This window comes from Lytechinus pictus, chromosome 8 (genome assembly GCF_037042905.1).
Source record: "Lytechinus pictus isolate F3 Inbred chromosome 8, Lp3.0, whole genome shotgun sequence".
NCBI lineage: Eukaryota > Metazoa > Echinodermata > Echinoidea > Temnopleuroida > Toxopneustidae > Lytechinus > Lytechinus pictus.
In genome coordinates this window covers 10,488,044-10,511,905 of record NC_087252.1, presented here as the reverse complement: position 1 = coordinate 10,511,905, position 23,862 = coordinate 10,488,044, and the positions used below count along the sequence as shown (strand labels likewise).

Below are 23,862 nucleotides of genomic sequence, written 5' to 3'. Positions count from 1 at the left end.
AAAACTAGAGAAAAATGGGGCTCGGACTTACAAAAGGGTTGATCATTGTATGGAATTGCCCAACTGTATGTGTGCAATATTTACAAAGCTCAGAAAAACACTTGTCAATGAACACTTTCGGGACAACTGCTGATCACAGAATAAATAATCATGATTAAACAGTGTGCAGGCTGAATGTAAGTTAAAGGGGAAGTTTAATATGATATAAAGTTGGTTTTAATTAAAAAAGGAACACATAAAGAGAAGGTATTTTAAGAAATTTAAAATCAATTGAAAGTCAAATTTTAGGTGCAAAAGTTAAAAGTCAGGGAAAATCAATTTCATTCACAAAATCAGGCATAATTACAGGATTTTCGCCCCCCCCAAAAAAAAAAAAAAAAAGTTTGATTTTCAAATTGAATGAAAATCAACTGCAATTAACGTGCCTGTCATTAGATTTATGTATCTTTAATGTTGGGACTTTAATAGATACATGTGTGCTTGATTTGGAATTGAACATAATTTACACATTTCTTGCCATGCCATATCAGACTGATAGCAGGGCTCCCTAACACAAAGATTAGCGATCAATCGCTAAATCAACTGACCAATCAAGATCAATGTTTCATGCCAACTACATGTAGGAACCAATCAGAAACTTCAACGTGTTTTTTCATATTTACTACCCATCACTAATCTTTGTGTTATTGGCCCCAGAAGACTAGAATGTACATGTATACTACAATGTAGAATAACATTTACAGTAGCAAGGAAAAATAGGGTCTGTTCACCAAGACTACTGGAAGCACAGATGGGGCACTTCACACCAGCTGTGATCATGATTTTTATATTGACTGGTAAACAACCATGATTGCATTCTAATCATTGATGTGGAAGCCACTTGTTTGCTATGCAAATGAAACCCAACTTCATCAAATAGAGAGAATTATAAAGAGAGAGAGATTGATGACAAACTCTCATGGAGAGAACCACACTATATACGAAGCTGTGTATTAACGAGGAAAATTCAGTTTTAAATGTTAACCTACATGCAGCCATTTCAATTACATGTAAATGGTATGGCATAGGGCATGGGGATAGGCATGGTGATGACTTTTTACCTGATTACTAAAAAAAAAGCAAGCAATAAGAGGACCAAAAGTGAAGACTTAGGCCCGTATTCTGAAGTCGGGTTTAACTTAAACTCACGTTTAAAGTTGTTACATAAATCACTAACAGTAGAGATGTAATATTTTAGCTCATTTGGCTCTCAAATCATTCATAATTGTCTAGGAAGTATTTAAATAGATGATTGTCTTCACCATTGATGAATCAGGAAAGAGCACAGTATTACATAAATTTTGACACTTTTGGCTTCCCATAATTTTAGCACAGAGTTAGACCATGGTCTCAGTTAAACCTGAACTTCAGAATACGGGCCTTAAGGTCCTATCTGAGGGAAGGATATATTCCTTATAAATACTACAAAGGGGCTCAAAGCAATGAATAAAAAATTGTACTCATTGCGCCACGGGTGTAAATCACCAGGGGGGATGGGCGATATATCCCCCCACTTTTCAGAGAGGGGGATGGCACGTACAATATCCCTTTCCCCAAATTTTCAAGACAGAAACAATATTTTTTTAGATCACCAAATGATTAATTCTGATATTGCGTGGATTCAATCTAATCTTTCATTTTGGCCATGACAAATCCTTACATTTAGCTTATTACATCATGGGAGTATGGTTATAATACTAGGTCCATTTATGATTTGTATTACCAATGACTTTTAAATATTGTTATAACTTTGATCTTAAACCAATCAAAACATTCTTTGAATACACCGATGTCAATGTGGGGGAGGGGGAGGTCATTATCCTAGCAACTTTGTGGAAGCTGAAGGTACTTTAATAGTACAAAAATGTTAGACATCCCCTATACTTCAAGTTAAGTGGACAATGAGTAATTGGCATTGACCAAATCAATGGGACATTCCATGTCAAATCTTCAAAGAATCTTTCGTCATCTCTCAGAATTTTGTAAAACTTTGGGAACCAATTGGGACTCATGAAAAACGGCTAAAATTCAAATACATACATGTATGTACATGTATTTTCGCTAACAGGCTCTTAATTAGTGAGATACGGGCTAATGAACTTTTTACTACTTAGCGTGACGTCGTGAATTCAAATGGCCATATCTCTATAAGTATAACACCTAGAGAGCTGGTTTTGGTGTCATTTTAAAGGTATTTTCATGCTCTATAAATTTGTCTGAGCAACATTTTCCTACCTCCAACTACAAAAAAGGTCGTACAAAAATTCATCCCAGAGGTACCTTATGATGTCAAGAAGCTTCCACGTACAAGTTTTGTGATGGACACTCCAATAGTTTGTGATAAAAATGAGCAATAATGTAAGTATATGGCATATGTACAAAAATCGGCATTGTCATGTAGTGGTGGGTTAAATACATGTTGAATGTTAAATGTTTCAGATCAGAGGACCAGCTCAAACGATACAGCTTGTGCTCCTGGGCATTTTGACACCGTTTTCTGAAAAATTGGTCGTTTTGGGGCTAAAAGGTTGTTGACTCCAACCTATTTTCATCGATGCTAAAAATATCCCGCACGCTAGACCAGTTGAAGCGGGATTTAGCATCTAGGTGAGATTCATGATATTTATCGGCAAATGCACGCATTTTTTAATCTAACACCGCTCATGATTTTGCCGCCCTCTATATGCGTCTGGTAGCTAGGCTACATAACAAAGAACTTAAGAAGACAAGATGGCGACAATAAGACTAAAAGAGACTGTGAGTAAACACCCATGCTCTTAATTATTTTTCGTAATTTTTTCGATTTATTTGAATAAATACATGCACCATTAGTGCATGCGGGGTAAATATACTTTTAGCCCATTTACATAAGTTTGGGCTCAAAACCCTAAAGAAAACAAGTATTTTGGGGCAACATTATTGTCTCCAAAGTACTCAGTACGTGTAGAGAAATGGCATCCTGTCCCTGGCTCCGTGGAGATTAAGCACGTCAGTGATTAGACCAAAAGCTTCGGTCTCTGTTATGTTGTTTGTTCCGCTGAACTCCGTTGGCTCCACTCACCAAATACAGAGACCGAAGTTCTAGCTCGATCTGTACAGGGACTCAATGGCCATATGTTTTTGTATTAAGTTCAGATCAACCAGGGATCGAAGTGGGAGTTGCGTGACAGCCGAAATAAGTCACTGTTTTTTCCCCTTTTAAGTTTATTTTTTCACGTTTTGGTGTATTTCAGGCCAAAACGGAATAATGTTTATTTTGGTAGTTATTTTTATATATTTTTATGAAATAAAAACAAAAATCAATGAGCCCCGTCGGGGGGATTTTGCATTGTTAACCCCCTAATGGTGGCTGCACGATAGCGAGCCGTCTGTCTCTGTGTACGAGGAGAAATAAAAAAAATTAAAAATGTTAAAAAACACCTCGAAACAGACGGGTGCCATGCCAGCTGTCTAGTCAGTGATGACATTAACCTCTAGGAGCCTCCTGGCTCGTCTTACTTGACCGAAGCTGTAATCAGTCAAAAACACATCTTTTGTCAACATTTTTGGAATACAAATATCCACCATAATCCAGCCAGGAACAACACAACTTCAGTTCAGTCACAACCTCACATTGCCAGTTTGCCAAAACTTTTTGGAGAATAATATGAATAATCATAAAGAAACTTGCGTTTAATCTTAGTTCAGTGTGCAGACACTCCCCAACCCCCCTTTCATTATAATATTATTTAGCTTTCCACTCCACAGTCACAGCTCAGGCACCGTCACAATGAATGAAGGTGGACCGTCCACGATCCCCAACCCCAGCCAGGCCCCATTGAGCTCTGCTGAGGCTATGAAGGGCTAAGGCAGCTGATCGCTGAGCGAGCAAGATTTTCATGTTAATGTTACTGTTAGATTTAAAATATATTTGAAATAATCATGCAAAACGCAATTTTTTCCAATTTCCAGATAGATTTCTTCACGAAATTATTACCTTGGAATCACCGATCTCTGATAACCAATTGATGACGAGAAAAGTCAGCAAATATGAGCCCAAAGTCCAGCCTCGATCCCTCACCTCCGCCATCTTTCGTCGTGTTTTAGTACTGTATGAATACAGCTAGCTGGCTAGCTAGCCGCGCAGTGCGGAGCTAGCCGGAGAGTACGTGTGAGCCGTAGCGGAGCTCGGGCGAGCCGAGTCGAGAAAAGAGACGCCGTTTTTTTTTTAATCAGACAGCGAAAAACCATAAAAATTGCTTGGAACTATGCGCGAATTCAGATTCTTTTATATTGGGGGGGGGGGGGGGACTTAGGGACAATTACAGACCTAGCTGTGGCCTGGCCAAAACTAAAGATTTTGAGCCGCCCCCCCCCCTCCCTTCGTGATCTTGAAACCACGATCACTGAAGAATCCATGTGACCACGCCCCGACCACGCCCATATATCAAGCAGCGCGCGCTGTAGAGCCCTCGCAAGCTCAGAGATGAAGCGATCGAACGTCATATCCATGTACTTGCAGCAAAGGGCTAGAGATCGAAGTTCACCCCGACGAAAAGTTTGCTGTAAAAATAACCAGAAAATCCAAAGAAGATTACGAGCAGCTACCCCATATGTTGTGTATTATAAAATGCAAATTTTTTTAAAAGTTTTTTTAATGCTGATCAGTCATGCAGATGACTAAAAATGTGTTTCTATATAGGCCTACTTAATAGGAGCAGAGTGAAATAGTTTGTCTGTTGAGAAAATAACATTCTGATTTTTATATAGGGGGCCTATAGCACGAAATACGGGGGCGATCGCTAGAGCTATCATGTGACATATAAAAATGAAAACAAAAACAAAATATACTAATAAAATTCTTAACCTTCACCAATGTTATTTTTAGCTAGAATATCGTACCGCTGTTGCGCATGGCATAAATGCTATTTTTGATATCCAACTAATCTTTCAGGAGGGGGCTGGGGGCAGGGGCGTCGATCCATTTTTCAGATTGGGGGGGCAAAATCATTAACGTTCCAAAGGCGCTCGATCGTATAAGACACCCATCCACACCCCCCTCACACACACACACACACACACATATATATATATATATGACTCATGTGACACAGACACGTACGTATCTCACCAACAAATTAATGCGAGCGCGAAGCGCGAGCTGATTTTTTTTTAGCATACTGACAGGAAAAGCGTGCCTGTTTAGGGCTGTTTGTAACTCATGAGGATACATATCTCACTACACAGATAGTACAAGTGCCGAAAGTGAGCTGAAATTTCTTTATATTCTGACCTGAAAGCTTGATATTCTAAGCATTTTTGGTAATAATGATTAAGATTGGTATCTAAAAGAAGAATAGATGCGAGCGCGAAGCGCGAGCTGATAATTTTGATATTTCGATTTGAAAAAAATGACAGTTTAATGAAAGTTTTTGATAAAGAACAAGATATATATCCAAGAAAAGATTATTGCAAATAGAAGCAGGAGTTCTTTTGAAGCTTAAAACTGAAAATGGGACATTTACATTCACCTATTCAATCATGAAAAGTATAGGTTTTTACTACAGAAATGATGCGAGCGCGAAGCGCGAGCTAAAAAAATTTATATTCCAATCTGAAAAGCAGACATTTTGAGCACGATTTTAAATAAAGAACGAGTTGTGTATCTCAATCTCGCTTGCTGAACATTACAATCTTGTTTTTTTTTGGTATATCCGGAATCATTGGGGGGGGCAAAATGATATGTTTGCCCCCCCAATATTTTCATCGGTGGGGCGATCGCCCCCCCTGCCCCCCCAGGATTGACGCCTCTGGCTGGGGGTCGGACATGCATGCACTTTTGCAGAGAGGCAGAATATATATAGATAAAGAGTGTATCATTAGGGAAGAAATTGAATTAATTCATATGGAGAGGCCTCACAATTTTTAGGAGTTATGAGATAATGTATACTGGTAGTAATATTAAATATAATAAATAAAAAAGAGGAAAACTTCTAGAGAAGTATAAATCAACAAGGGATGTTTAAATAATAGTTAACTTTGATCAAAAAGTAAATGATCTAATGATTTCCATAAGAGTTGTGATGGGTGTTGGGAGATCTTAAAACTGTTTGACAAAATATTTCATTCTCTTCTCTTTCTCCTTTTTTTCTTGGGATGTGAAACATTTTTTGGGCCCATGCCTCTGGCAAGCCCCTCCGCCATCTGTATAGGCCTACAACAGTGGTTAAAATCTGTCCTACAATGTAGCACTGTTAGCTTTGCTGTTAGTATACAGGGTACAGATTCATCGATCATTTTGTTGTCTAAAAACAGACCTGACAACTTTTAATTGGCCGAGGTAAAAGCTCTTACAGATCAGACTTTGTTAAATCATATAACGAATCCCCTTAGTGTACGTGTTTACGGTAATGATGGTTTTACAAAATAATTTTGTAAAAACGTAGTCATTTCATGAAGAACTTGTCAGATGTTTGTAAAAAGTCTGTTCATCCAAGTTTCCTTATTAACAGTTTCATAAGACTGTGCTTCTCAAACAGTCAAATTCAAGGAGACTTTTAAAAATGGGAAGTGGGGGCTAATCTATAAGGTAAATTGCCTATTCGTACTGTCAACTCGTCCTCTCACCAAATGGTCTTTCATTTTACAGTCTAATGCTGCTGCGTCCATCAACATTTCATCTATTCAAACATTTGGTCCAATAACCATTTATTGGTCCAATTATCACTTCTTCTAACCACCATTTTGTCTCATAACCAGTTGGTCTAATATCCATTTCAGTCCAATAAGACCAAAGGGTATATGGACTATTGGACCAACTGGTTAGACGAAATGGTGAGTGGACGAATTGGCAATTAGACCATGTGGATATTGGACAAATTGATGGTAGATCAAATGATAGTAGACGAGTTGGAAATTGGACGAATTGGAAATAAACCATCTATAAGCCTGTAAGTGTATTCATGCATGAATTTACAAGACTTCATATGTGCCAAAATTTCTCGAGGCATACATTGTGGCCAATTATTCTCAAATATTTAAAGTTTAAATCCAATTTTCTAGATTAGCAAGCAGCTGAATGGAAAATTATGTAACCTGCAGAGCGCAGACCATCGAGGGCTTGTTTCATAAAACTTGTTATAATAACATATTTGCAGCAACAGTAAGCTAATGAAGTCATTCAATTCAATTGGCTGATACTAAACTTGTTATAGAAATTGTGCATTTGTTATTATAACAAGTGTTTATGAAACAGTACTCTAGTCTTTTCTTCAGGGTTCATTATGTCTACAGCTGTTTATCTCTTTTTTAAATATATATATATATAAAATATACATATATATTTAAAAAAGATATATATATATATATAAGATATTTATATATATATAAGAGGAAGGGAAGGGGGGGGGGATCAGAAAGTGTATCAAGACATGTCACCCCCCCCCTGGTTTTTTAACATTTTGTTCAAAATGAAGAATTCAAATGGTCAGAGATTAACAAAGAAAACAAACAACCTACTTGATTCTATGGCATCTGGTTTGAGTTTATTATAACATTACATTTTCAGCCCTAGTAGTCTACTACGAATACATACACGTACGTAATACATGGTTCTACTTTTAGTGAAAAAGTACATCAGCCGTTAACATTATTTACAGAATACAAAAAAAATTTACATGACTTATAGTCATACCTGAAATATGGACATCATCAATAAAGCTGATCATAAGTGAATATACACTACGTACATGGATTAAAACATTAAGGTTAGGACACAAAGACTACACTACTAACACATAAAGCAACAAATATCACAAATATTCATTATTGCTATGAACCTACATATGCGCTATGAGCTAAATTATGATGAATAGTTCATGAATACATTCTGCTCATTTTTTTCTATCATGATGAACATGTACAACTCCTTGTCATTTACAAATAAGCAGTTATTCACAAAAATATACATACACCGATTATGGAATCAATTTCATTGTTTAAAAATATTTGGCCACGATTTCGAATGATGATGTATAAAAAAATTACAAGTCTGGATGCATGCACCTACATCTAGGTAGATCTATACAGATTTAAAAGTTGGTTAACATGGGCAAGCAACATTCTGAAAAAAAATAATAAATTGAATAAGAACTTGAACACTAGTACTGAAATATTAAAGGAATTTAAGCATGAAAATCTATTAATAATAACAAAAATAGGGAAGTGTTTTTATATACAGTATATAAAACTATACCCCCACCCCTCGCAGGAGAGATAGTAAAATGCATGGATTCGTTTTACGTGTAGAGTAAAAGTTTTACTTAGTTTTACTCAATTCAGAAGTTGGTGCTGTATTAAATCCCTGTAAACATTTTTGTTTGTAAATCTGTGGTCGAACTATACCAAGAGCCAGGGACCTGTCTTTCAAAGAGTTACGATTGATCTGATCAGCCTCATCTATATGGAAATACATCAATGTCATAATTTTTTCCAAAGGAAAATTGTGCAATGTCCTGTTGTAAACAAAGAGGAGCACACTGAATACAAAAAAAGATGAATGTATGAATATACATCATATGAAGAAAATACTTAGAACAAACATGCATTATAGATGTCGATGTTGCTGGCTTTCCATAGTTGTGGTTGAGCGGATTGATCACAACTCTTTGTAAGATAGGGCTTGAATGTTACATTATTTTATAACAGCAGTCAACATATCATTTGAATAATTATCTGGGAATGGTAAGTAAAATAGCATTCCTTACACAACTGATTCACAAGGTATGAGCCAAACTACAAACAAAATGCAACATGATCACTCTAGGATTCTCAGCATAGACTGGAATAAACTTAAACACAAAATAAATTAAACCGTCGTTTGAGTAAAACCAGAGTTGTACCTCTCATGCTTCCTACACAGACCCTCTGCCAAGGCATAGCTCTTTATTTGCGATTCCATACACTGGAGAATACAACATGGGAAGTGACCCCAAAGTTGCTCCTGACATATCAACTTGTCAACTGTTAGTATTAAACTAAAAAGACCTTATGTACTTCACGATCAGGTTCATAGATGCAATGAAGAAGCACATGCATGGATGACTTAAGGACACCGCACACCTTACGATTGGTCTGCGACCCGATTTTGGAATAAAACGTAGTAAAACTTGATGCTAATATTGAGACTTGGAATATCTTACTGTGTAATGTTCAAAATCATCGTACGAATACCTATACGTTCATATCTGTGACTATGCTATCATCCTTCTTAGAATAAAAGCAAATTTAATATCTAGTCGTAATGACGTCATAGCAGTCGTACGATTGGCTACGATTTGAAACTAATTTGGCCTTTACTCCAAAATAAAGGCTTGCAATCTTTCAAAACGGTTATATTTGTATTCTTTCAATTAATTTTAACCTGAAATAAAATTATATGTTCCATTCACATTTTCAGAAAATGAGCACAATGCGATTTGTTCCAAAATCGGATCGCGAACAGTCGTAAGGAGTGCGGTGGCCTTTAGATGTAATGGGCGGTGGTGTTGGTAGTGGTGGTGATGATGGTGGTGGTGGTGGTATAGATGAGGTTGGTGATGGTATTGTTGATAATTTGATGATAATGGTGGCGATAACACTCATTATGGTAATGATGATGACTAAGATGATGATTCTTGGCTGATTGCTCATTCAAAAATGTTTTCACTCAAGCATAACTTCCAATAAGGGCGGAATAACATGCCAACGAATGAATTCCTTCTGGATTTGCTTTTGGTCAAGGATGGCAAATGTAGATCTATATCTTTCCAAATTGCCTTATTGTAAGTCTACAGACTTCAACACAACATCCATATTTATTAAGTATTATTTACAGATTAAAAAACACATGTCAATCATAGCAGTGTTGCCTATTATGTCATTGATAATAATACCATCATTTCAAGAATCCAACTAATTATATTGGCAAAAAATTATGACTCTAAAATACATCTGCTGCAGTAAACTTGGCAATACTAAATGAAAATCACTGAGTATTAATCTAGGTTGGCAATTTGGAATGGAGAATATATTTCTGTACATATTATTCATGTTGCATTTACATAAAAAAATTGTTCCATCGATAATATCCCCCCACAAAAAAAGTAGAGCTACAATACAACACCATTTGATACGGCAATTAGTTCTGAATTTAGAAGAGTGAAACAAAAAAGTAAAATGCTATTTGATTACAGAAAATAATGCCTCTTAATATCGAGGCACAATAAATTCAAGGTTCACAATCATGATTTTTTTCTTTTAACTGAAATAAGCTTCAGCCTTTCTGAATTCTAACAGATAATTCAAATGAAATTGAATTAAATTCAAAGTGGATTAGTTGCTCTGCTTGCATAAACTTTCAAACTGTGAAATACTGAATCTGCTAAAAGCTAGCAGTATAAAAACTGTATACGACTATATGTGTATGTTTGCATTCAATTTATTCCCTTTACTCACAATTGTAATTGTCATTCAATATATTAGGCATATATAGTCAGTTAGTAAAATGCACTTCATATTTAGGAATTAAAAGCAGGAATGACTACTAATTTTGTACAACAAAGATCCACGTAACATTCTCATACATGTAATTTCAACCTTGTGATTTTGGCAGGCTTCTAATTGACCTATTAAAACAAGAGAAAGTTCAAATCATTCAAGTTTGCATTTCTAGACCACAGATAATCATTACAATTTTGCTTAAAGGACAAGTCCACCCCAGCAGAAAATTAATTTGAATAAAAAAAATCTAACAAGCATAACACTGAAAATTTGATTAGAATTGGATGTAAAATAAGAAAGTTATATTTTTAAATTTCGCTAAATTTCACAAAACAGTTATATGCACATCCTGCTTGGTATGCATATGAGGAGGCCAATGACATCATCCACTATTTCTTTTGCATTTTATTATATGAAATATTCTAATTTTCTCCTCATTGACGGTGAAACAATTAATTCCTTCCTGAATATGCGGAATTAGCATTGTTTAATACAATATGGTTCAGTCAAGTTGGTTCTTCTTGTCAAATATGTAAAAAATGAAATATTGTATAATTCAAACAATAAAAAACAAAATAAATAGTGAACGAAGGACATCATTGACTGTCTAATTTGCATGCCACTCAATTGCACGTATCACTATTTTGTGAAAAATAAGCGAAACTTTAAATGTCATTACTTTCTAACTTTACATCCTTATTTGATGAAATTTTCAACGGAATCCTAGTTTGATTTTTCTCTTTTTATTCAAATCAACACTTTTCAGGGGTGGACTTGACCTTTAAGATGACGACACGATGACACTCCATGTAATCTCATGTATGAATTTAGTACAAAATAATTCAAATAACATTTATGAAATACACATTCGGATCACTTCCATTTGTGGTTCAAACCAGCTGTTACATGTATATCATTGAATTTTCCATGCCCTCCCTTCTCACATGTAGTTAACGAAACATTTCACTCTGCTGCAAAAAAAGGTAAGAATCAATTATATACATACATTTACATTTAATTGTGATGCCCTGTATATTTCAGTAAAATTGGTATGACCTGGGTTTGGTCTGCAATGAGTTAAAGATAAATTCCAGTATTGGTAACGATCTCAAAATGACTTTTTACAGAATCTAATATAATGACCACCCAAGTGTCTGTTTGTATGAATAAAAAATATGTGCCAAAGGATTCTGGAAGAAATTGTGTAATTGCTGAGAAATAAGCAAAATAAGCGCGGATTCGGTCACTTCCGTCGGGTCTTTATTCCAGCAATAATAATACACTGTCCCACGTGTGCCTAACTGTGTTGGTGATCTTGAGTGTGAACATTTTTCAGCGTAGATTTCAAGATTTCACGAAGTTCAGTTTATGTAACTGTACCAGATCTAGATCCTCGATGATATACTGACAATTAAGCCTGGTTTTACAGACTTTCTCATGAAATCAGTGTTTACTGCAATTACTGGCATTTCTCTTTAAAGTCATGCTTAGTGCTGACCAGCACATGATTATGTAACGAGCAATCTTATTGATTAATAGGCAGCAGTGTGCGTCCTCTTTACATGATTTGACCAATGCGGTGATGCTTTTTATCCGTTATTGGACATAAAAGTGTGACTCTATTCAATTCGTACTTAGCTCTCTGTGAAACACTACCTGGCTTTTGATCTGTTACTTTCTTGTGCAAGTTTGAACGATTTTGATGAGATTTTTCAGCATTGTGCTAGTTTGAGTTACTTCTTTTTAACTACATCAACCTTTGTTAGGGAGGACTTACCAATTGCCTGGTATGTTCTTCTTGATAAGACAAGTTAGAAGTGTCAATACCCGTAATAACAAGGCTTATGTCTCTAAACAAAACTATTATGAATTCTTTAACGAGAGCAAGAGAGAAAAGCTGGTTTATAAAAAAATATCTCTAAAATGAATTTTTTTTAAAGTAAATAAATAAAATTAAAAAAACAAGTAAATAAGAATACCATTAAAATTGAATACAAAGTTGGCAGTTTGTACAGAAGTAAAATGAAAACAATCTGCCCCATTCACCTTTTAAGTATGCATGGGCACTTGTTATGTTTATCTCAAATTGGCAACCTTTTGTTTGTGGATTTGTCATTAATGCCAAAATGAAATAAATGCACTATCATATGATCCCCCAAGGGAATAATAAAAACCCAAAGACTCAGCCTTTGGAATAAAGTGTAAAACCATTTACAAATAAGAATAACCCTGTACATACAAATTCTTTGTTCGAGACATAATTATTATGATGAAAAAAAGATAATTGCATCGAAGGAAACTTGTGACTCTAAAGGCGACCGCACACCTTACGATTGGTCTGTGACCCGATTTCAGAATAAAATGTAGTAGAATTTGATGCTAACATTGAGACTTGGAATATCTTACTGTGTAATGTTCTAAATCATCGTACGAATACCTATGTTCAAATCTGTGACTATGCTATCATCCTTCTTGGAATAAAAGCGAATTTAATATCTAGTCGCAATGACGTCATAGCAGTCGTACGATTGGCTACGATTTGAAACTAATTTGGCCTTTACTCCGAAATAAAGGCTTGCAATCTTTCAAAATGGTTATATTAGTATTCTTTCAATTAATCTAAACCTCAAATAAAATTATATGTTTCATTCACATTTTCAGAAAATGAGCAAAATGCGATTTGTTCCAAAATCGGATCACGAACAGTCGTAAGGTGTGCGGTGGCCTTAAGTCAATCAATACAATTTTTAGTTCAGAAAAAGTCAAGAAGTGCTTGCAAAATGAGTACTTTATATTCAACATTTTTTTTAAAATTATTTATCACAAAATTAGAATGATTAAGAATTCAATTACTTCCCAGGTTTGGTAAAATTCATCATCATCAAGTCAACACTAAAAAGTCTAAACCTTTTAAACTTAAAAAAATCTTTTCATAAAAAATACCTTTTACAAAGGTATGTAGCAAAAATGAAAATGCAGGAACTCTTAAAAAAATAAAATCATAAGTCTCCAGACTTAAATGCAATATCACACGTGTGATGTTAATGTTATTTTGATTGAAATAGTCAATCTGTGTTCCTGTAAACGCTAGTAATACAAAGAATGTTGAAAATATCAATAAAACAAATGAATAAATAAATACATGTGTAATAAGCAAAAACAAATAAAAGTAAAACACATATTTGCCTGGCACATGCATCAGTTTGATTACAAAAACCATACAGTAATGTACAAAATATAAATCATTTTTGAATGAGTTGTTGATTATACTTTATTACAAATACCTAGTTTTGACTTGAATGATAGTGTTCAAACCAAACACAAATTCACTTTCACTTAATATAATGGAACTGACCTCTATTTAATACTGAGCCTGAAGCAATTTAGAAGCTTGCTATAAAGAATCTTTGAGACCAAATGGTAATCATTGCATTCAGAGAAAAAAACTTTTGATTCAAGATAATCACGATAAGTACATAATTCATTCTCCACCAATTACCGCTACGTCTACATGTACTTAATTTTCAACTTTCAAAATATATATATATATACTTACTGTTCGAAAATAGATATTCACTGTGGAGCAACTACTCTCTCACTGTAATTATGTGTTACAGTGAAGACATATGAGTGAGCATAGCTGCAATGGCCTGGTTTGTCGAGTCTTGGACATGATACTGTTGCTCTGCATACATGTTCCGGTCTTGCATCATTGGATTCGGGAGATAGTGATGATGGGGTTGGCCAAGACCTGGACCATGACCTGGACCCGACATTGGGGCTTGGACCTGTCCTGGAAGAGATGCTTGGCCTTGATGTGGAAGAGACATTGGCGCTTGATGATTCGGGACCTGGGTTCGATGTGGAACCTGTGGCAGGCCTTGGTGGGACGGAGGCATTTGATTGGTGAGCGGTGACTGCATCTGATTGGGATGGGACATTGTATGCGACATCCTGTGCATCTGGGCCGGGTTGGAGAGAGACATCAGTCCACCTTGGTTTGACCGAGGCATTGGATTATGATTCGGTAGGGACATTGGTATTTGGTTTGAATGAGATAACGAGACTTGATTCGAATGAGAAGCAGTGGCTTGGTTAGGAAGTGACATCGAGGCTTGATTTGGTAGTGACATTAGAGCACGATTGGAGTAAGACATCCTTACATGTCCTTGATTTTGAGCCTGACCAGAAGTGTGAACCTGATTTGTAAGAGATGATGACATTTGACCTTGTGGCATCTGACTTTGCATTTGAGCTGGTATCTGACCCTGCGGCTGCACATGAGCATGATGCGGGATGGATCCTTGGACCTGGGTAGGCATCGACACTGGGACCTGTGGAGAATGAGATTGGCCTTGTTGGAGGGTGGGCTGTTGAATTTGACTTGGAACTGTGTGCTGACTAGGACCAGGAGCAGGCATTGGACTCGATAGGGGACTGTTCGGGTCCACAGGCATATCCAACATCATCTTGTTGGTTTTCCAGCTATGGTCCGAGATCAGTTCCTGGACTTGTGTTGGGACTATGCTCTGCGTCTGGTTGCTTGGAGAGCCTGATCCGTGCATCTTGGCTGTATGGTTCTTCAGGTCTGCCTTGTTCTTGAATCCTTCATAGCACTGTTCACACTTAAATGGCTTTGTGTGAACATGCATATGCCTCTTCAGGAAAAGAGCTTGAGAGAATGACTTATCGCATTCCTGGCACTTGTAAGGAGCCTCACCAATATGACTGCAGGCGTGAGCCTTCAGACCCGATGCCCAGGTAAATGATTTCCCGCACTTCTCACACATGTAGGACTGTGCATTTGCAGAGTGCAGCTGCGTCTCGTGAATCTTGCGATGCTTTTCCGTCTTGAATGTCTTGCTGCAGTGGCTGCATGGAAACAGCCTCATACTGGTGTGCTTTGCCTGATGAACCCTCAGCTCTGTCCTCCGAATGAACTTCTTGTTGCAGATATCGCACTCGTGAGGGCGTTCTCCTGAATGAATACACATGTGTTGAACGTATGTAGAGCGCTGTGCGAAGGACTGGTTGCAAATGTCACAGTTGTAAGGCTTTTCCCCAGTATGTGTGCGCATGTGAGTCTTCAGGGTTTCAGCATGCTTCAGCTTCTTGTCGCAAATGGGACAGGTGAATTTTGGCTCCTGGTGTACCAGGATGTGGCGGTCGAGACTCTTCTGGCTCATCAGTAGCTTACCACACAGATCACAGCAGTATTTCTTTTTTCCTTTGACAGCATCATCACACTCCTCTGGGTGCGCCTCTTCCATATGCGCCTCAAGGTTGGTAGCCCTTGAGAAGGCTCTGTTACAAATTGTGCACAGAATGTTTCCAGGTCTTGGCTTGATGATAGGCTTTGAAGGCGGCCTCCGTCGAGGATAGTCACCTCTTTTGTGGATCAACTCATGGCGTTCTAAGGTGTCTTTCCGGCGGAAGGCAAAGCCGCATTTCTTGCAGACAAATCTGCGTTTGATGAGATCCTGGTTGTAGGAAGGCAGAGACTCCATTGGGTGTTCTCTCCTCATGTGGTGGAAGATAGAATAAAATGAATTGAAAGGCTTGGAGCAGATATGACATGTGTGCTTCTCTTTCTCCTTCTGAGAACTGCCTTCGCTCATCTCATCACTTTCGTCATCCTCCCCTTCCTCAGGCAATTCTTCGAGCTCTCCTGTATTCATCTCGTGAATCTCCAAGTGCTTGTTGTAGCTGTTTCGTGAAAGACACTGCACCTTACATATCTTGCAGAAAAGGTGGCCCTTGTGCTCACGCATGTGGAATGCAAGATGGGAATATTCTCTGAAGCCACGTGAGCAGAACGGACAACGAACCAACAGCAGATCATGCTTCTGCTTGCAGTGCCAACCAAGGTCTCTCATGGACGGAAACTCGCCATCGCAGAAGGTGCACGGGAATGAGGTATATGCATGGATGTGTGTGATGATGTGTTGAAGGATGCCAAAGGTCTCTCCACAAAGGACGCAATCGATGCCCTGTCCATCCTCCAGCTCGATATCCACCTTGGCACCATCCCCTTCGTCATGATTGTGAGTGAAGTTAGAACCTTCAGAGTTCATCAGGTACTGCTGATTCACCGCTTCTTCAGGTCGATCCTCGCTGGTGCTTGGTCCTATCACCTTGGGTACATAGGCAATTTTACAGGCAGAACACTTGTGCATCTCTTTCCCGCAATGCTTGATGTCATGGGCTTCCAGGTTCTTTTGGCCAACAAAGCTTTTGGAGCAGTGTGTGCACTCCGGAAGGTCACCGGTACAACCTTCCCTGTCCGTTTCTACTTCTCCATCACTCAACACTGCACTCTCTCTCTTCGCCTTCTTCATTTCCACCTCAGAAAATGATGGCAGTGAATCACTGCTGGCCAATGCACTCTTCAATAGTTCACTGCTTTCAGAGTTTAAGTTGGCGTCTGAGTAATTTGTTTCACTTGATAATCGTCTCTGTCCAACAGTCGAAGCAGGACCAGGACTACTTATGTCTAGGTCTCTCTCTAGTCCAAGGCTCCCACCTATGAAAAGAAAAGAACACATAAGAAAATAAAACTCCAAGTTTATTACTAGTAAAATCTTTTAAAAACTGCTTTATTGACATATTTCTCACTCATTTGTTTTTCTTCTCATATGAGCGATTTCACTATTTCTATAAATAAGTGCAATGTTATTCAAATACCAATTTATATGTTTGCATGATTACTACTTTGCTTTTTAAATACTTTTCACCATTAAATTCGTCTACATACATTTACTGCACTATTACTTTAACTTAAAAAAGTAAACCTTTAAAGGGCAAGTCAACCCCGAGTGTATTTGAATGAAAAGAGAAAAATCAAACAAGCATAACTCTGAAAATTTCATGGTAAGCAATTGTAATGTAAGAAAATTATGACATATTAATTTTTTGCACATTTTTCAGCAAAAAAGTTGAATGTACAACAGAGTGATGCAAATAAGGGTCAATGATGCCACTCACTGATTTTGTTCTATTGTATAAAATGTGCTCAAATGTGAAATTCAGTAAACCTTTAAAATTATCTTAACTTTCTTAGTTTACACCAGATCTTTAAAAAAATCAGTGTTAAGCTTTATTGATTTTTCTTTCTTGATTCAAATCAACTTTTGTTGGGGTGGACTTGACCTTTTACTACCATTTAGCTCATTTTACCACTTTTTCTATTCAGTCTATAGTATACCCATTCTGTCAAATATCCACTTCAAGTAAAACACCACTTTTACAGTTGTCTATATATGATTTAATCAGATCTCTTCATGAACAAAAACTCTTCATATAACATGGTATAATGGTATAAGAGAAAGTGAAAATTATATTTTTTGCACATAAGACTAAATGACAAAAATATAGACTGAGTATTAGACTCAGTGATGGTAAGACCAATGGTAATTAGATCAAATCAAGTTTATTCATGACTGAGTTTGGCAATCTAAAGATTACCATCTGCTTGCAGAGCAAGGAGATACAAGCCCTTTGGCAGTGCATTTAATTTTATCTACATTTGCCACTATCCACCCAGGTTTAATGGGTACATGTATGGTAGAAAGAAATGCCTTGAATATTTGAAAGCCTGGGTAGGCCAGCTACAATGTAGGGCTTGGGGAATATCATGTTCAGCAGGGCACGCTATAATATTTTTCATAACTGAAGTAGCTACCCTGGGCAATTATGATGTTATTATCATTATAATGAAAGGAAAACTTAAAGGACAAGTCCACCAAACAAAAAGTTGATTTGAATAAAAAAAAAGAAAATCCAACATGCATAACACTGTAAATTTCATCAAAATCGGATGTAAAATAAGAAAGTTATGACATTTTAAAGTTTTTCTTAATTTCACAAAACAGTTATATGCACTTCCTGGTCGGTATGCAAATGACGAGACTGATGACCTCATCCAATCACTATTTCTTTTGAATTTTATTGTATGAAATATGGAATATTCTAATTTTCTCTTCATGGTCATGTGAAATAAGTTTAATTTTTCCCTGAATATGTGGAATATCATTGTTTAAATATTTTATGGTTCAGTCAAGTTGGTCCTTCATGTAAAATTTGTAAAAATTGAAATATTGTATAATTCAAGCAATAAAAAAACAAAATAGTGAGTGAGGGACATCATCGACTGTCTCATTTGCATATTACTTTGTGAAAAATAAGCAAAATTTTAAAATATCATAACTTTCTTATTTTACATCCGATTATGATGAAATTTTCAGCGTTATGCTAGTTTGATTATTCTCTATTTATTCAAGTCAACATTTTTCTGGGGTGGACTTGACCTTTAATAATTACCTCCAGAGGACATATTCTCCATGTAGTTGTGCTTTGCCTGAGCATGACATCTGAGTTGTGTTGTGTGTGTAAAGCAAGCCCCGCAGAGCGTACACAGGTAGGGCTTGTCGTGGATAACCTTGAGGGTCTGTTGACCTTCAGCTGCACCAAAGACCGCCACCAGACGACCATTGTGAGAGAGTTGGAGTTTACGGGCAAGAGCAGTGAAAGAAAGACCCGCTGCTTCGTTGACTAGCAGCTGAGCCTGGAGTTGGAAAGATGGAAAGTACGGTAAGGAAAATCCATATTTTATTGTTCCAAATGAAATCTAAAATAGAAATACTCCAAAAATTATTTTTGCCCAATTGATTGTGGGGCCCTGGCAGCCACTGTGCAGTGCCAGATCGACATAGCTCTATCCATTGCATTGTCGAACGCCAAACATGGTAGCAGCAACTCCCATCTTTTAATGCCTTTTGGTATGATGCAGCCGGGACTTGAACCCCTGACCTACCAGTTGTGAGACGGATGCTCTACCAACTAAGCCAACACACCAGAACTATGAAAATTTGTGAGAGAATTGACATTCATGGGCAAAAGATAAGAATAACATGGGGGTGTTTCACAAATATTCAAGTATGAATTTATAGAGTCGTGTACATAATATGCACCGTGCAATCTTATTGATCATCAATACACAGTAGTGCGCGTCCTACATGTATTCACATACTCTGACCAATGCAGTCATGCCTTTTATACCACACGCAACTAGACATTTAAGTGCGACTCTATGTCATACTAAAATCTTTGTGAAACACCCCCCTGGACATGTAATGGCTTGGAATACAAATTTATATGTATGTATGTTTCAGAATCAAATAAAAAGTGTCATGTCAAAATCAAAGTTACTTTCACACAGCCGACATGTACTGCTTGTAGTGAGGGCTAAACAAATGAATTTGAGCTCGACTAGTGGCGACCACCAAAGTACCGGTAAGAACAAAAACACTGACGGCGACCAAAATGATAATCATAATTGTTTCATTTTTCATATGTGAATAATGTATCTCCTCTGTAATGAAATAAGTTGCAGCAATGAATACAGTTGTCAATCCAATTTTTTTTTGTTCTTGGTAGAAAATATTTGAATAAACCTAGTTTCATATAATAAAATACAAAAGAACAAGTAGGGATATAACATCATCAATTTGCTCATTGCATATTCATGAAGACAAGCCTCGAACTGTTTCACCGGAGTAATGCAAATCTTTAAAATAATAATTCGTTGTCTGATTTTGATCAAATTTTCAGTGTTTTGTTTGTCTGATTTTTCTTAATCTGTTTAAATCATATTATGTTCAGCCTGGAGCATCCCTTTAATGTTTTTTCAGCTGTTCAAATTCAAATTTGACATTTTTTAAAGGCTCTGTTAGACTTTCAATTCTGTCTTACGCCCTCTATCATATATAATGCTTTTGTTTTTCAATTTAAAATAGCCCTATGAAAACATACATTGTACTTTAGAAAGATAATACTCTGAAAATTTCATCTGTTTTATAAACATGACAAAAACATGCAAATATTCTATCTAGGTGTACGTTGTACACATGCAAGTGTATTCAAATTTAACACATTTCTATATCCTTAACATCAAAACCATTTTAGGGCACATTCATAATCCTAATGAATAGGACAGAGATATGCACTTTTGGAGAATTTAGTATAAGAAAGCTACTGACAAAATTATGGAATTTTTATAACATGCAAATATGCTACTTAGGTGATATTACAAGCTGTACATGTATGCAAGTGTAAAGTTATCAAATGTTACACTTCTATTTCATATCCTTCACATCAAAACCATTTTAGGGCACATACCGGGAAACATTTCTTGTTTCTGTTTATAAGGCGCACCATGTTTTTTTACCCTTTCCAGCATGAAAAAATGTGCGCCGTATACACGGTAATTTACGGTACATATAAATAATCCTAATAATAGGACAGATATGTGCACTTTTGAAGAATTTACCAAAACTAATGCTAGATTTTACGACTTACCAGTAGATTTGATGGGGCGTCCTGCTCCATCTCACTGAGAAGTATTCACTTCATGGAGCGCTCCTCAACCATCATCTAACAATCTGAAAAACTAGACAGGAAAGACAATGAAAAGAAATTATTTTACATTTGTTTTCATACTTCAATCTAATTTGCGTGTTGTCTAAACATCAACAATCTGAAAACTAGGTCGGAGAGAAACTATCAGAGAGGAAAGTGTGTTTCATCAGTAGGCCTATTTTTTTACTTCAATCTAATTTTCTTTATAAATAAATTTCTCTTTTCTTTATTACCATCATGTAACAATCTGGAAACTAGGTGGAACGAGAATAAGAGGAAAATGGGTCATATGCTTTATTCTAATTTTCTCTATTTTCTCTAACCATCATTTAACAATCTAAAAAACTAGGTCAGAAAGAGAATAAGAGGAAAGTGTATAAATACATTTGTATTTTTACACATGCACTTCAATCTAATTTTCTTTAATATTTGTTTGGTATTAATCCCTCCATAAAAATATATTTTATTTGTCTCTTTCTCAATGTATAATGCAGGATTCCTTAATTTTTCAAATGAAGTGTAAGTAGTTGATTTCCAATAAAAGTGAGAACTGCATGTATTTTCATACCTGTCATAGGTAGCGTGTGATCCTGATAATTAAAATATGAGCAATTTTATTGTAATTTTGGAAATCATCTCAAACTTTGGCTTTTGCTCATTAAATTATTGCTTTAATAATTACTCGTAATCATCATAAAACTGAAGAAATCTGAAAATAACATAACACAAAAAAGGATATTTTACAACTAAAATCATTGCCAATGTTACGGACGCATGCGTCCGTAACGTTGGCGAAGAACAATGAGAAGCAAGATGGCAGCATAAACATCGGGCAAGTCTCTCCAGTCTTTTCATATTTTTCTCATTTTTTTATGAATTCTTGTTTAAAAATGAAATTGATAGTGTAGAAATGTCAGAAATTAAGTTGTATCCCATTTACATACATGATTTAGGACTAGATCTTTTAGAAGGAAAGTAGAAATCTTGGGGGCGAAAGTTTCAGGTTTTTCGGCGGTACACACAGATGAATGGGATGGAATACCTGGCTCCGTGCACTCATTCAATGAACAAGGTTACTCTCCGTGGGGAGTAAGCATACCTTAGTAAATGATTTTTACTCTCGAGAAGCCTTCTGGCTAATCATGCTAGACAGCTGGCAGCCGTCTGTTTTGAGGACTTTTTTTAACATTTTTAATTTTTTTTTTAATCTCTCCTCGTACACATATTAGGCCTAGGCCTAGGGCCTACATAAAAATGTCATAAGTGCCTGTACTTAGTTAGGCTTTACAGATCGAGTTAGAACTTCGGTCTCTGTAACTGGTGAGTGGAGCCAACGGAGTTTAGCGGAACCACCAATAAACAGAGAGTGACCAAAGCTTTTGGTCTATCATCATGCATGACAACACTGTCAACAGTCAACACTTTTTTTCTTTTTTTTTGTAATTCATGAATTTTGAAGAAAAAAAAATCTGCTTTCATTAAATTCATGTAGGGCCTAGATCTAAAATTGAGCTTCTTCAGATGAACCAATGGTTTCCTAAATCACTACACGGCCATTATGTGTTCAGACATTCAACTTAATTCACAAATCGCACTTACAAAGCAAAGAAAGGAACGCGAACAGACACTTTGTCTTTGAAGGCGAATTTTACAGCACGAATCCCTATATGTGGGGCCACATTATGCAAATAACACACGCACTACCGCGGGATTCACCGATTAATGAAAAGAAATAAAATCATTCATCACAATAGTACAATTTATTAAATCTGTTCACTCATTTATATTTAGAAAAAAAATCAAAATGGGATATGGCCTATTCATTATTGAACAGAAAAGGAATACAAATGTGCTATTTTCTTACCAATAAAGCACAATTTCGTCATTTTGTGCATGCCGTGGATTCGCGATCGATAACCTCTCGCACTCGAATTCGATATTCTCGCGTAAGATTTTGCTATTCTCATTTCGACGACGTCATTAATCATTTTCCAAGGACTTTTTTTCCGGGTGTCCATGCACTGCTCTCTCGAAGAACACACAGAAAAGAGACACTTGATCAATTACCATCACCACCATCATCATCATCATCATCATGATCATCCTCATCATCCTCATCACCATCATCATCATAATCATCATCATCATTATTCCCCGGTCATCATGCATCATCATCATCATCATCATCATCATCATCATCAACACAATCATCTGCATCATCATCATCATCATATCATCATCATCAAATTGATCAGCAGCAACATGCATATAATCATCGATCATCATCATCATGCATGATGAAAGAAATCTTAAGCAAAATTAAAACACTCTTGAACTTTTGGAAGCTAATAAGGGACATAACGCTTATAAATGGGGAAGATTCAACTATTAAAGGTGCATATCTATTCTAAAGTCCTCTATCGAGCGTCTCTTACTCCTGTTCCTAAGTGGGTTTATGAATCATTGGATGAATTAACTTTTGATTTCTTATGGAAAGGTAAGAAAGACAAAATTAAGAGGAATACAATGTTTTTAGACTATAAGCAAGGAGGATTAAAGATGTTAAACTTCCCTGTGCAGGTAAAGGCACAGCGAATAATGTGGATTAAAAGACTTTTAAATAAAGATGAAGATATGAAACGGGAAACAGTAGGCCTACTTTAATTTTGCCACTAAACATTTGGGTGGAGATTTGATATTTTCATGTGACTATATACCAGGTTTATTGAAAGTAACAGCTTCCAAATTACATGGACTTATTAGAAGAGTGGGTAAATATAAGACATATTAGAAGTACAGAGTTTGGGAAAGTGGTGATTTTTAATAATAAGCTTATTCGATAAAAAGGGAGTTGTATATTTGATATGATTCTATACGATAAAGAGGTTT

At 36.4% G+C, this 23,862-nt stretch overlaps 2 protein-coding genes across 2 annotated transcripts in view; both read right to left on the bottom strand.

The window, feature by feature from the left end:
• LOC129266335 (protein sel-1 homolog 3-like) overlaps nt 1-4,467 on the bottom strand; it is a 42,218-nt gene extending 37,751 nt beyond the window's left edge. Inside the window, exon 1 of the mRNA XM_064103562.1 lies at nt 4,016-4,467. Coding sequence (XP_063959632.1) covers nt 4,016-4,108 — 93 coding nt within the window. The 5' untranslated portion in view covers nt 4,109-4,467. The remainder of the gene's footprint in view (nt 1-4,015) is intronic.
• Nucleotides 4,468-13,168: 8,701 nt separating this feature from the next.
• On the bottom strand, nt 13,169-22,911 carry LOC129266336 (zinc finger protein 91-like). The gene is made up of 4 exons (XM_054904180.2): nt 22,838-22,911; nt 20,914-21,004; nt 18,877-19,120; nt 13,169-17,080 (listed from the first exon to the last, which is right to left on the bottom strand). Exons 2-4 carry the CDS (start codon nt 20,941-20,943, stop codon nt 14,169-14,171), a joined length of 3,186 nt encoding a protein of 1,061 aa, XP_054760155.2. The 5' UTR covers nt 20,944-21,004; nt 22,838-22,911; the 3' UTR covers nt 13,169-14,168.
• Nucleotides 22,912-23,862: the final 951 nt, after the last annotated feature.

Bases quoted from the DNA above. Each gene is read 5' to 3' on its own strand.
- LOC129266336 (XM_054904180.2), bottom strand. From the start codon at position 20,943: ATGGAGCAGGACGCCCCATCAAATCTACTG. The intron at 19,121-20,913 runs GTAAGTCGTAAA...TTCCAACTCCAG, and splicing joins ACGCCCCATCAAATCTACTG to GCTCAGCTGCTAGTCAACGA. The intron at 17,081-18,876 runs GTAATTATTAAA...TTCTTTTCATAG, and splicing joins GGAGAATATGTCCTCTGGAG to GTGGGAGCCTTGGACTAGAG.